The 11,664-nt window shown below is 41.9% G+C and overlaps 2 protein-coding genes across 2 annotated transcripts in view; both read right to left on the minus strand.

Moving 5' to 3' along the window:
* LOC121939590 (titin-like) overlaps positions 1–7,208 on the minus strand; it is a 79,088-nt gene extending 71,880 nt beyond the window's left edge. Inside the window, exons 1-8 of the mRNA XM_088083855.1 lie at positions 7,110–7,208; positions 5,871–6,018; positions 5,565–5,785; positions 4,219–4,315; positions 3,343–3,639; positions 1,558–1,857; positions 1,127–1,441; positions 699–823 (exon numbers count right to left, since the gene is read on the minus strand). Of these exons, the coding sequence (XP_087939981.1) occupies positions 699–823; positions 1,127–1,441; positions 1,558–1,857; positions 3,343–3,639; positions 4,219–4,315; positions 5,565–5,785; positions 5,871–6,018; positions 7,110–7,208 (1,602 nt within the window). The remainder of the gene's footprint in view (positions 1–698; positions 824–1,126; positions 1,442–1,557; positions 1,858–3,342; positions 3,640–4,218; positions 4,316–5,564; positions 5,786–5,870; positions 6,019–7,109) is intronic.
* Positions 7,122–11,664, minus strand: part of LOC121949594 (titin-like) — a 165,023-nt gene continuing 160,480 nt past the window's right edge. The window contains exons 165-170 of the mRNA XM_088083820.1: positions 11,236–11,550; positions 9,264–9,378; positions 8,769–9,077; positions 8,490–8,671; positions 7,357–7,485; positions 7,122–7,261 (exon numbers count right to left, since the gene is read on the minus strand). Coding sequence (XP_087939946.1) covers positions 7,438–7,485; positions 8,490–8,671; positions 8,769–9,077; positions 9,264–9,378; positions 11,236–11,550 — 969 coding nt within the window. The 3' untranslated portion in view covers positions 7,122–7,261; positions 7,357–7,437. The remainder of the gene's footprint in view (positions 7,262–7,356; positions 7,486–8,489; positions 8,672–8,768; positions 9,078–9,263; positions 9,379–11,235; positions 11,551–11,664) is intronic.

The raw sequence follows: 11,664 nt of genomic DNA on the forward strand, positions 1-11,664 counted from the left end.
ATAAAAACCGAAAAAAAAATCTCCAAAACAGGAACATATAAACCAAAAAACTCTCTTGAACAGGAACATAAAAATGTATATTGTTTTCACTCTTTGACCTGGATCCACATCGGGTTTCTTTTTCTTCATTCAGGCGCCTTTCACAAACTATTTGAGCACTTTGAAAACGGAGAAAATTGGTTTTGATTTGTCCCACAAATTGCAAAAAAATTTACCTTAAAATTAATTTTAAAAAGAAAGGGGGATTATTAGAAAATGATCTAAAAAAAGGGAAAATAGCCAGAAAACTATATTCATAATTCAAATTTAATAATTCAAATTATGTTACAGAGAAATATATAATAAAACCTATAAAACAAAAACTTTTTCATTATTTAAATTCAGCACTTTTTCTTGTTTTGTCGTCTTTTTTATCTTTTCTTTCTTTATTTACCTACCAAGAGATGATTGATGTAAATGATCGGTCCAGCTGACTCAGCATATTTACATTTGTATTTTATACTGATGTTCATTAATTTGCTGTGTCCCTTTGAAATAAACATTAAACGTTAAAAATTAAAAAAAATAACTTCCTACTGTACTATTATTTTTTCTACCTTCTGCCAGCTCTCCTCGCTCTCGGGCTCCTTCTCCTCCTCCTCGGCGCCGCTCAGCAGCAGCCTCCTCTGAGCCTTCTTCTCCTCCTCCTCCTTGTTAACCTCCTTGAACTCGGCAATGTACCCGGTGACCTTTGACCCTCCGTCTGCCAGTGGAGGGATCCACTCCAGCTCGACCGTAGACTTGGTCCAGTCCGTCACTTTGGGAATGGGCGGCCCGGGAGGCTCTGAACACACACAGAAATACTCGCATTATCGTGACAATCATCAAAACAAACAAAGATGACGAGAAAGTTTATGAGCTGAGAGAAATTTGTTTGTTCAACAGTTAATGACGACTGATGTTTAACCCTTTGAAAACTGAGCAAACTGCCTTGATTTCTTTCAAAAACATTGAAAATCTAAGAGAATGACCTGAAAAATTGAATGAAAAAACTGATGTTGCTGCAGGTTTCAAAGAAGATTTCAGGGTTAAGTGATTAAAAGAATCAAATTAAAGTCATTTTTTAATAGAAACAGGCATCTCTTACTGATGGGGTCTCTGCAGAGTATGGGGTCAGAGGGCACGCTGGGCAGGCCGCAGCCGGCGGCGTTGACAGCGATGACCCTGAACTGGTAGGAGGCGCCCTCCTGCAGGCCGGTGACATGCCAGTTGTTGCCCAGGGGCAGCGCTCTGATTGGCTCGCGGAGGACACGGACCCAGCGCTTTGCAGTCGTCTCCTTCTTCTCCACGTAGTATCCGGTGATGGGGGAGCCGCCGTCGTACTTAGGCTCGTCCCAGCTGACCTTCATGGACTCCACGCAGACATCCGTCACCGTCGGCTTCTCACACTGACCAGGGACAGCTGCAAGAGGACGGGACATCGATCAGTAATCAATACATCTGCTGCAGGAGTCATCGATCAATAATCAATACATCAGCAGGAGTCAGATAAAACTCGCTCAGAGAGTAAAAACTCACTGAAGAGGTTTCGGGCTTTCTCTGGCTCACTCATCAGCGGCGGGCCAACACCGAACTTGTTCTGGGCCATGACTCGGAACTCGTACTCGTGGTTCTCCGTCAGCCGGGTCACGACGTAGGCGCACTCCTTGGGGTCATTGGAGACATGGACCCAGGACTTCCTGTTTTCCTCGCGCTTCTCCACCACGTAGTTGGTGATCTTGGACCCGCCGTCGTCTGTAGGCGGGTTCCAGGACAGGCCGATCCTCTCAGCAAACACCTCTGTGAACTTGATGGGTCCGATGGGAGCACTGGGAGGTCCTGCAGGGGGAGGAGTCATGTTTGTCAAGTTAAACATTAAAGTAGCGTCAACACCCAGAGTTCTTACAGTTGCAAGTCAGATTCAAGACTTTTTTTTTAATGCTACTTGGAATGAAATTAACCCTTTAAACACCTGAATCCAAATCAGTTTTCTATATGACGCCTTTTCGTTAGCATTCAAAGCTCTGAAATGTTGTTTTGTAGATTTCCTGGATCATTGCTGCACTGTATTGTGGTCTTGGTTGCCCTGATGCTGTAATCCTGCTCGATGCCACCTTCTACCATTATTATGAATCATGCCTCCGCTATTAATATACATATGGGACTTGTAATAACACAATATTTGCTTGTAACATCACATGCTATCATAAATTTATTAAATGTATTAAATGTTTATTTCTATTGTTATATGTTATGTTATTGTTACCATTATTGCTGTGCATCACTCTCTCTCTTTCTCTTTCCTATATGTCATTTTGTCATCTACTGTAATTAAATCTATTGCATGTCTGTCCGTCCTGAAGAGGGATCCCTCCTCAGTCGTTTTCTTTTTGGGAAGTTTTTCCTGAGTGGATGTGAGGGTCTAAGAACAGAGGGATGCTGTATGCTATAAAGCCCTCTGAGGCAAACTGTGATTCGTGATATTGGGCTTTATGAATAAAATTGACTTGACTTGAAATCTGAGAAAATTGGTTTGATTAAAAAAATACTAATAATAATTTTTAAAAAAGCTAAAAGAAATTGAGCCAATGTGCTCGGGTATCAAAGGATTTAAGACCAAAAAACCCATTTACCGACAGCAGTTTCTCAGGATTTTAGGACAGTTTCGCTCAAGTGTTTAACGAACCATGAAACACAGTGTTTTTGTCAGGATCTTAACATTTACCTGCTTGTTTGTTGGCCAGTTTTCTTGGTGTTTTTGTGTTTCTCACTCTGATGCCGAGCCATGCATTTTCTTTACTGGCTTACCTCACCGCAAAAATCTTGGTTAAACCCCAATTTTAAAAAGAAAATTACCTGAAACTTATCACAAAAAAAGAAAAATAATTACCTTAAAAATGTATAATGAGTCTTTAACATGATTTTAAATATGCAATTATGATCATCAGAAATAAAGATTTTCCCTACACATTTTTCCCTGTCTTTTTAAAAATAATTTTCTAAATCTACTAATTTCTAGCAATTTGCTGAACATTTCTTACCAAGGTGTTCGTTGCCTTTTTTCCAGTGTTTTTTTGAAATAAATCAAACCAATGTTCTCAGAGGTCAAAGGTTAAATACTTGTGAAAGGCATCTGACAGCAGCACAGGGAAGTGATGTCACTCCGGGTTTTAAAGGGTTAATATCATAAAATGACTTTTGATACTTTCAGACTCGGTAATATTCTAACAGGCGACTTTCTGGTGAGAAAAGTGTAATTTTGCTCAGGTGTGGCTCTCAGGTGACGATCCTGTGCTGATGATGTATGCAGCGTGCGTTCCTCACCGAGCACGGCGAGCTTGATGGTTTTGGTGGCGGTGCCCAGGCTGTTGGTGGCGGTCAGGCTGTAGAGGGCGCTGTCGTGCCTGCTGGCCTGCTGGATCAGCAGTGTGCACTTGTCCTGCGTCACCAGTTTGTTCATGTGCTGGTCGTACTGGACGGCGGCCTTCTCCTCAGGTTTGGCCACGCTGGCTTTGTGCCAGGTGAGCGTGGGGAACGGGCAGCCGCTCACCTTCGCCACGATGCTGACGTCACAGCCCTCCTCGCCTTCCATGGCCTCACGCAGCGTGATGGTTGGAGCACCTGCAGACACACAGGAGAGAGCAGGGCTCATACACTGATTTACCCAGAAATTTCCAGGACTTTTCCAGGACCTTTTGATGACTTTGAGACAAAACTTTTATATATATATGTATATGTATACACACACACACACACACACACACACACATATATATTCTTTTAAATAATGAATTCATAACAGGATGAGAACGGGATATTTATCAGATATATGTGTATCGTGGGTAGGAAAAAGACCCAGAATACAATATAAAACATTACAACTACCAATAGAAAAAGGAGGCTGGGGCATACCATCTCTAAAAAATTACTATACTTTATCTATAGAGTGATAATAAAAAAGTATAAAATGGAGGAAGATATTAAAATTTTGAATTGGTGTGCTTATGATTCGGATTTCACACAAAATAGGTTGGATAATAGATTTAAACCCCATCTGGCCTTATACAGAAAGAGCAATTTATGTCTTTTCAAAATTTGAGGGAGACTTTTTCATAAGAAAATTAAGATTTTTATAGATTCCTCCAATTAAGGAATTACTGAATACGCAGCCTGTGATTGGCTGCAGCGACTGTCACTCACATGTCTGATCCTTGATGACCATTGGTCCGACGGTGGCGGAGGGTCGGCTCGGTCCAGCAGCGTTCACGGCCTTTACTCTGAACTCGTATTCTCCTCCCTGCAGATCAACGATAACACGGTGAGTCTGAAGGGAAACTTCAGCGTCTTTTTCACACAGTAATGACATGAACAAAGTTAAAGTTGTTAGACATCACAGGTGAGAATATCTGCACCAGTAGAGCTGGAATCATACTTTCGGATCTCCTCTGGGTTTACTGGTGTTTCTTTTTTGTAATTCACATTTTATTGAATTTTAATTTTTACAACAACAAATACAATACAACAGAACAAATTGGCAGGTTCCAGCAGGCAATGTCTATCACCAATTATCTAAAATAAAAACTGAGAGGTTCAACAATAAGGTTTGAATAATGGGTGTTCAGTAGGTGTGGTATAAGGTAGTTGCAGGTTCTCAAAGTACTAATTAATTATTGGCTTGCCAAGCCCCAAGGCATCAAAAATCTTAAATTTTACTCTTGGAGACCTGGAACCACCCTGAATACTATCATATCAAGTCACATTGACAGATAAATATTTACTTTTCAGTTTCCTGTACATACAAAATTTCTAAACCTTTCCCATTGTTCATTAGCAGATTCATTCCCACCGTTCAGTCTCATCAACATTTCTTCACATGCAGCCGTTTCCATCATTTGAACTTTCTTTTACTGGTGTTTCTTAAGCACGAAAACTGGAAAATTATTCACCTCTGGAGTTCCTCAGGGTTCGACTGTGGGCTCACTTTTTAAAAATTTTTTGTGATGCTAACAATAAAAAATTCACTTTATTTGAATTCCTGTTTTTCAAAAATTTAAAGTCCAGGTCAAATAAAATCATTCCTTTCATTCTAGACATCCTATAAATGTTAGAAATACTTGTTTAAAACACGTAAGCAGACCAGCAACTGTGTAGTACTGCAGTGTGGAGTTAGACCGCTAAACTGCATTTCACCATTTCTGCGTTTAGGATTTTTTGGGAGGGCCTAAAAGCTGGCTCAATAACGCAAATTGGCTTTTTTCTTTTTTTTTGGTCAGTATTTTTAGGAATGATTAAAGAAAAAATGGTGATTTTTCTTCTTTTACTTTAAAGAAAAAAAATCTTGGTGATTTTTAAAAATTTTTGGGCAACTTTTTTCTTCAAAAATGTATTACTTTTTTTGAAGAAGAAAACATGCCTACCACTGGAGTTTGATGACTCCACTATTCAATATGGAGTCGAGCTGAGATTCGAGCCATGCATTGAGCCCAGGTTGGGGAGAAATTTACAAGGACATTTATATTTTAAATCTGCCACCATGGCAGACTGACCTCCTTCAGGTCCTCCACCACGAAGCTGAGCTCCTCCACGTCTCTCTTGTTGCACTGCTTCCACGTCTCCTTCTCCTTCCCGCTGGTGTCCCAGCTCAGACGCTCGATGATGTAATGCTTCACCGGAGAGCCTCCGTTGTTTTTGGGAGGCTCCCAGCTCAGCGTCACCGTGGTCTTCGTCACCAGGTTGACCTTCAGCTTGGTGGGGGGGTCGGGGGGGACTGAGGAAAAGGAGGAAGGTTAGAACAGGTCCATGTATCTGCTTTGGCCGTTTGATTCTGTGTACAGAAAAAAAGAGGTCCTCACAGATGGGGTCTCTGGCCCGGACCGGGTCGGTGGTGATGGTGAAAGGACCGAATCCCAGTCTGTTCTCAGCCCGGACCCTGAACTGGTAGTCTTGACCCTCCAGCAGGCCCGGCACCACGTATGCCTGACTGGCACAGGCCGCATTCACCTGAGGACAAAAAGCAAACAAAACACGTCCATCAGCTCTGAACAGTTTCACAGTGAATATGTCTCAGGCTTTTATTGTGGAAGGTAGGACCTGAAGGAGTGGATCTGATCATAAAGTTTGTTTTCTTGTCTCAGAGAACTGAGACTCTCTGGCATTACATCTGCCCCTGGTAATAATAATGAGATGAGACACGGAGCGATGTGTCCTGCTGTTTCTAAATAATTCATCCAAAGTCTGATTAAAGCTGAAACTAACACAAAGTCGTCTGTAGAGTCTAAAGAAGTCACTTTCACCTCTGCAGATGTGTCTGTTTCAGACACTTTGGTGCTGTGAGGAGAAGCTGCGCTCTGTTTGTCTGTCTCACTGCGCTGCTGTCGGACCATCGGCTGTTTGATCCGCCATGATGAAATGCTGTGGCTGTCAAACACTCAGCTGTTCGACAGTCAAAGTCCGTCACTGCGTTTGGTTCTCCGCGGCTCTGTTCTTATGATCATCGGCTGCTCGTGTTGTCTGTCAGAACACGGCTGGAATATGTTCTATCGATATTCTATCGACTACGTCTCATATTTCAATCAAGGAAAAGTTATTTCACGATTAATATCAATGTGCAAATTCATCTCGTGAGAAAAACGCCTCTGGTGTGTAAAGCTCCTAAGATCCAGATCAAGAATATATTTCCCTTCTTGTAAAATCATCTTTTTTGAGTCCATCAGGTTTTCTTTTTGGAACTAAGTTTTAGAGTGTTTTCTAAAATAAATGCTAATTATAATATGCATTTAAGATTTGTGCACGAGAGCCTCGTGTCTGAGAGGTTGTTCTTTGTGATTTTTTTGTTTTTTTTGTGTGTTTTGTTGTTGCTGTTGTTTTTGTTTTGTTTCGTGCACTGAAACCAAAGTGTGCTTTGCTTAAGGAGACACATATCTACATGTTTGATATAATAAGTGTGCATGTATATATACCAAGATTTTGATTTAAAATATTGTTTAAAAGAATAAAAAAAAAAAAAAAAAAAAGAGAAAACTACACTGCAAAGCAAAAACCTGAAAGTCGTTTGAAAAAGAGGAAGTGAAAGACTGCAGAGCGTAGTTCACCTTGGTCCAGGCCTTGTCAGTGAGACTTTTCTTCTCGATGAAGTAGCTCTTGATTCTCTCTCCTCCGTCGGTGTCGGGGAGTTTCCAGATCAGCCTCATGGTGGAGCGCGTGATGTCAGTGATCCTCAGCTCCTTCGGAGGTCCGGGGACATCTGGGGACCGGGAGGAAAACACAGTCAGAGACCCAAAAACAACACAACAACACAACACTGTCTACAACACGGCAACACTCATCACGCAGGCTGACCGAGGACGATGACTCGCACGTTGACGTGTTTCTGTCCCGACTTGTTCTTGGCGGTGATGGTGTAGCGTCCGGAGTGGGTCCTCAGACTGACGGGACGGTCACGATGGACGTGGTGTCTGTGGACTCGACCTGAAGACACAGTTTGACAATCAGACTACAAACCCCTAGAACACAACGGACCCTCACAGAAGACCTACACTGAGAAAACAACATTTTTCTGTTTACTTCTATGTTTCATAACTTTAAATTTAACCCTTTGAGACCCGAGCTAACTGGCTTCATTTCTCTCAAAAACATAGGAAGAAGGAAATAAGCAACAAAAAAGAGGGAGAAAATTACCCAAAATATACATATAAAAAATATGTAAAAAGTACAAGAAAACTACCTGAAAAATTAAAAAATAAATAATAATAATTAATAAAAATGAATAAATAAAATTTTAAAAATTACCTGAAAAAGTGGTCACAAATTATCATTTCAAATATACAATTAGGATAATTTGCTATAAATATAGTTTTTACCTATCTTTTTTCTTTTATCCCTAGACATTTTCCTTTCTGAAATAATTTATAAACTACTAATAATCTACTCATTTCGTACATTTTTAAGAACATTTTTACCAGGTTTCTGATTACCACTGACCTGAACAAAATGCTTAAAAAATATATCATTCTGTAAAATTATTTAAACTAATGTAATAAAGCTCATTATTAATATACTGCGATAGAAACGCTTCCCTGTTTTTTTTAAACAACTTTCTAAATCTACTAATTTCCTGCAATCTGTGGTGCATTTCTTGCCAAGCTACTCATCACTTTTTTTTCCATGTTTTTGAAAGAAATGGCACCAATGTGCTGAGGGCTCAAAGGTTTAGAATTTTTGTGAAAGACGTCTGAAAACTGAATGTCGCTTCAGGCTTTTCATGAGCTTTTAGTGAGCTATTCTTTTCCAGGATAAATAAATGGTTTTAGATCTTGACTTAACCTGTGAAATATGGGAGCAAAAACAACAATGTTGCATTTAAATTGTTGTTCAGTCTATAAAATGTGCGATCGCAAAACAAAAAAAAACAGCAGTTCTCTAATAAAAATGTTGTTTGTTTTGGTCGTTTTCAGTAAAAACAAAGTTCTGACCTCCGAGTCGACGGGCAGCGTGTGCAGTTTGTTCTTCTTGTGTGCCTTGGCTTTGCCATCAAAGTCCCAGGTGACCTTGGGGACGGGGCGGCCCTTGATGGTGGCGGGGATCCTGATTGGATCTCCAGCTCGGATGCAGAGCAGGTCCTCGACCACCATGTCGATGGAGATGGACGGAGGAACTGTGGACGAAAGAGACATCAGTGAGACTCGCAGAGACAAACCTTTAGATAGATTCCTTGTCTCTTCAGTGCAGTGACACGTCAGAGTCAGACTCACGCTGGACGTCCTCGATCAGGACCTCGCTGGTCCGGGGGCTGGGGTCAGACTCGCCGATGTCGTTGACGGCGATGATCCTGAAGCGGTAGCGTTTGAGCTCGCGGAGGCTGGGCACAGTGAACTGGGTGGTGGGGTGGAGGGTGTCGGGGTCGTTCACCCTCACCCAGTCTGACTTGCCCTCGTCCTGGATCTGGATAATGTAACCCTTGATGGGACTTCCTCCGTCCCTCTCTGGCGGCTTCCAGGTGAGCGTCACGTTGTGGTTCGTCTTATCGGCCACCACAGGAGCAGCGGGCATGCTGGGAGGAGCTGGAGGGGAGAGATGCAGTTTGTGTGAACAGCATTCAAAGTCATCTTCTTCCAGGAACCAGTCAGATCCAGATCAGTCAGAGCACTTCGGTTCGGCAGTGATTTTAGTTCAGAAAGTTTATTTTGATGTGTCGGATTCATTTATCAAACAGTACTTGACAAAGACGCCAGCTGTTTTTTACTCACTGATTGGATCGACAGCGAAGGCCGAGTCGGACGGTCCGCTGAACGGTCCGGTTCCTGCAGAGTTGCAGGCAGCGACTCTGAACTCGTACTCTGTTCCTTCGATCAGACGAGTCACCTGAGAGACACGGAGAAACGAGTGGATTCATTAGGCTCCTGGGGGCAGCAGACCCTCCTAAAGGACCCTGACCCTCCTCTGTGAAGCTCTATGAGGGACTTTCCTAAAGTTCTGTGACAGACCACCAGGAGGGTTTGAGCAGGACCTTTTTGAAAGGTCTTTAACAAACCTTTTGAAGGTCTATGATGGGATATATGATAATGCAAGGCTGTCAAAAAACAGCAAACATGAAGAAAAAGTTAAAACCTGCACACTAACTCCAACTTTATTCAAGACTTTTTCAAGACAAAGTTTGGATCCTGCTCATATCTTTTCAGCTGCCACCACAGAGCTAACCAGCCTGTCTGTGTGCATTATGTCTAAATGTAGGTGTGGTCAGTGTGCAGGTGTTTTCTTTTCCTCATGTTCTACAGACTTTTCTCGGACCACAGCCGCAGCCACCATCAGCCAACCTAAAGGTCTGGAGACAGATTTTAAACGTCTTCAACAGACCTTCCTGAAGGACTCTAACAGGCTCATCTCCAAACATTTTAACAGCGTCACAAAATCAGTCAAATCAGGAGCCAAAAGCGAAATCTTTTCTTTCCTGACAATGCATAAACTATTTCTCATGCTTTTGTCACCGGTCATCCAGATTAGTCACTTCTTGTCTGCAGCACTTCTTCCAAAAATCAATAAACCATCTCCAACTTGTCCAAAATGCAGCAACAAAGGTTCTTACAAGAACTCTGACATATGACCACATTTACCCAGTTACCTGATGTGTTCAGGACTGATTTAAAAATGTTTTTGAGGCCTCAAAGCCCTGCTCATCCTCTCAGATCTACACGAGTAGAGCTTTTGCTGTGAGGGCAACGCCTCAACATCCTCCTTTAAAACTCTTTTAAAAACCCACTTTTATAAAATGGCTTTAATTAGCTTTCATTCATTTGCTAATTATTCCTATTTTTGGCTGCTTTTAATCTGTTCGTATCTTGTAATTTTTCAAATAAAAAGTAAGATTACAGAAAAATTATGACTGAAAAATTCTATGAATTATTTCAAACAAAAAATGTTTTGGCCGTGTAGTCGTTAAGGAGTGACGTGCATAGGGCTGATGCCAGCTCTCATGCTGCATCCTGTTAGTTGTACTATTTGTGTAGTTTAACACTGTCAGTATCTGCAGACTGTTTTTTTCTGTTATCTTCTCGACTTTACTTCTTTCTGACTTGAAGAAGCTCAAATGCCGCCACACTTCAATTTGAAACTGGAGGGAGCATCTTCGATTTCAATATCGCCTGTCGCAGAGCCTTTGCTTCGTCTTATTTACGTTGGCGAGCTGTCTGTAGTCTCGACATGACGTAGGACGTTGAACACGTAGTGATGTGACACGTTGAGCAATTTTTCATCTCACTGATTTGAATTTCACATATTTTTTATCAATTTTAAACTGCCTCGTGATGCATCGTTACATTCGTATTATTGAATATCATTATCTCATGTTAACGGCCAATAAAAAGTCTTAATGCACTGCAGCAACTGAATGATGCCACCAGCACCAACATGCCCAAGGAAATGGAGGGAATTTTTATAGCAGCTGCTGATTTTAATCAACTCATCCTTCAACTCCAAAGATGTAGCAGGATCAACGACAAAAGTAATTTTGTCTTTTAAACTAAAAAATAACCAATAAATCTACCTTCTACCTTAAATTTCTGTGACAGACCTTTCTAGAAGTCTGTGATGAACCGTGCTAAAGGTCTGTTTGGGTGCTGAGAGGGTTGACAGAGGTTGGGTTCAGCTGCAGATCCTGAGGACTGATTTGTGATCGGTCCCTGAGCTGCAAACACAAACAGTTCCCAGTGAAAAGCAGCTCACCTGGTACTCCCAGCCCTTCGTGCCCCTCTTGGTGATGGGCACCTTGTTGACTTTGGCCCAGTAGGCCGTTCCTCTCTCCCTCTTCTCCAGCCAGTAGCCGATGATCATGGAGCCGCCGGTGTCTCTGGGAGGCTCCCAGGTCAGGATCATGGAGGTCTTGGAGTACTCGGCAATGGTTGGCTTCTCTGGTGGTCCGGGAAGACCGAACGGATCCGTGATCAGGACCTCCTCCGTCCCGCAGGGGTCGGATTTACCGTAACGGTTCTCAGCTCTGACCCGGAACAGGTAAGTCTTGTTGGTCTCCAGGTTCCACACCTGCAGGAGAGCAATTAAGGTGAATTTAGGCAAGATTTAGAAAATTATTTTTAGAAAAGATGAAGAAATTTTTCTTCAGATCTATATTTCAAATTATCATAGTTAAATATTTAA

This window comes from Plectropomus leopardus, chromosome 10 (genome assembly GCF_026936395.1).
Source record: "Plectropomus leopardus strain MGB_pleo_1.0 chromosome 10, ASM2693639v1, whole genome shotgun sequence".
Lineage (NCBI taxonomy): Eukaryota > Metazoa > Chordata > Actinopteri > Perciformes > Serranidae > Plectropomus > Plectropomus leopardus.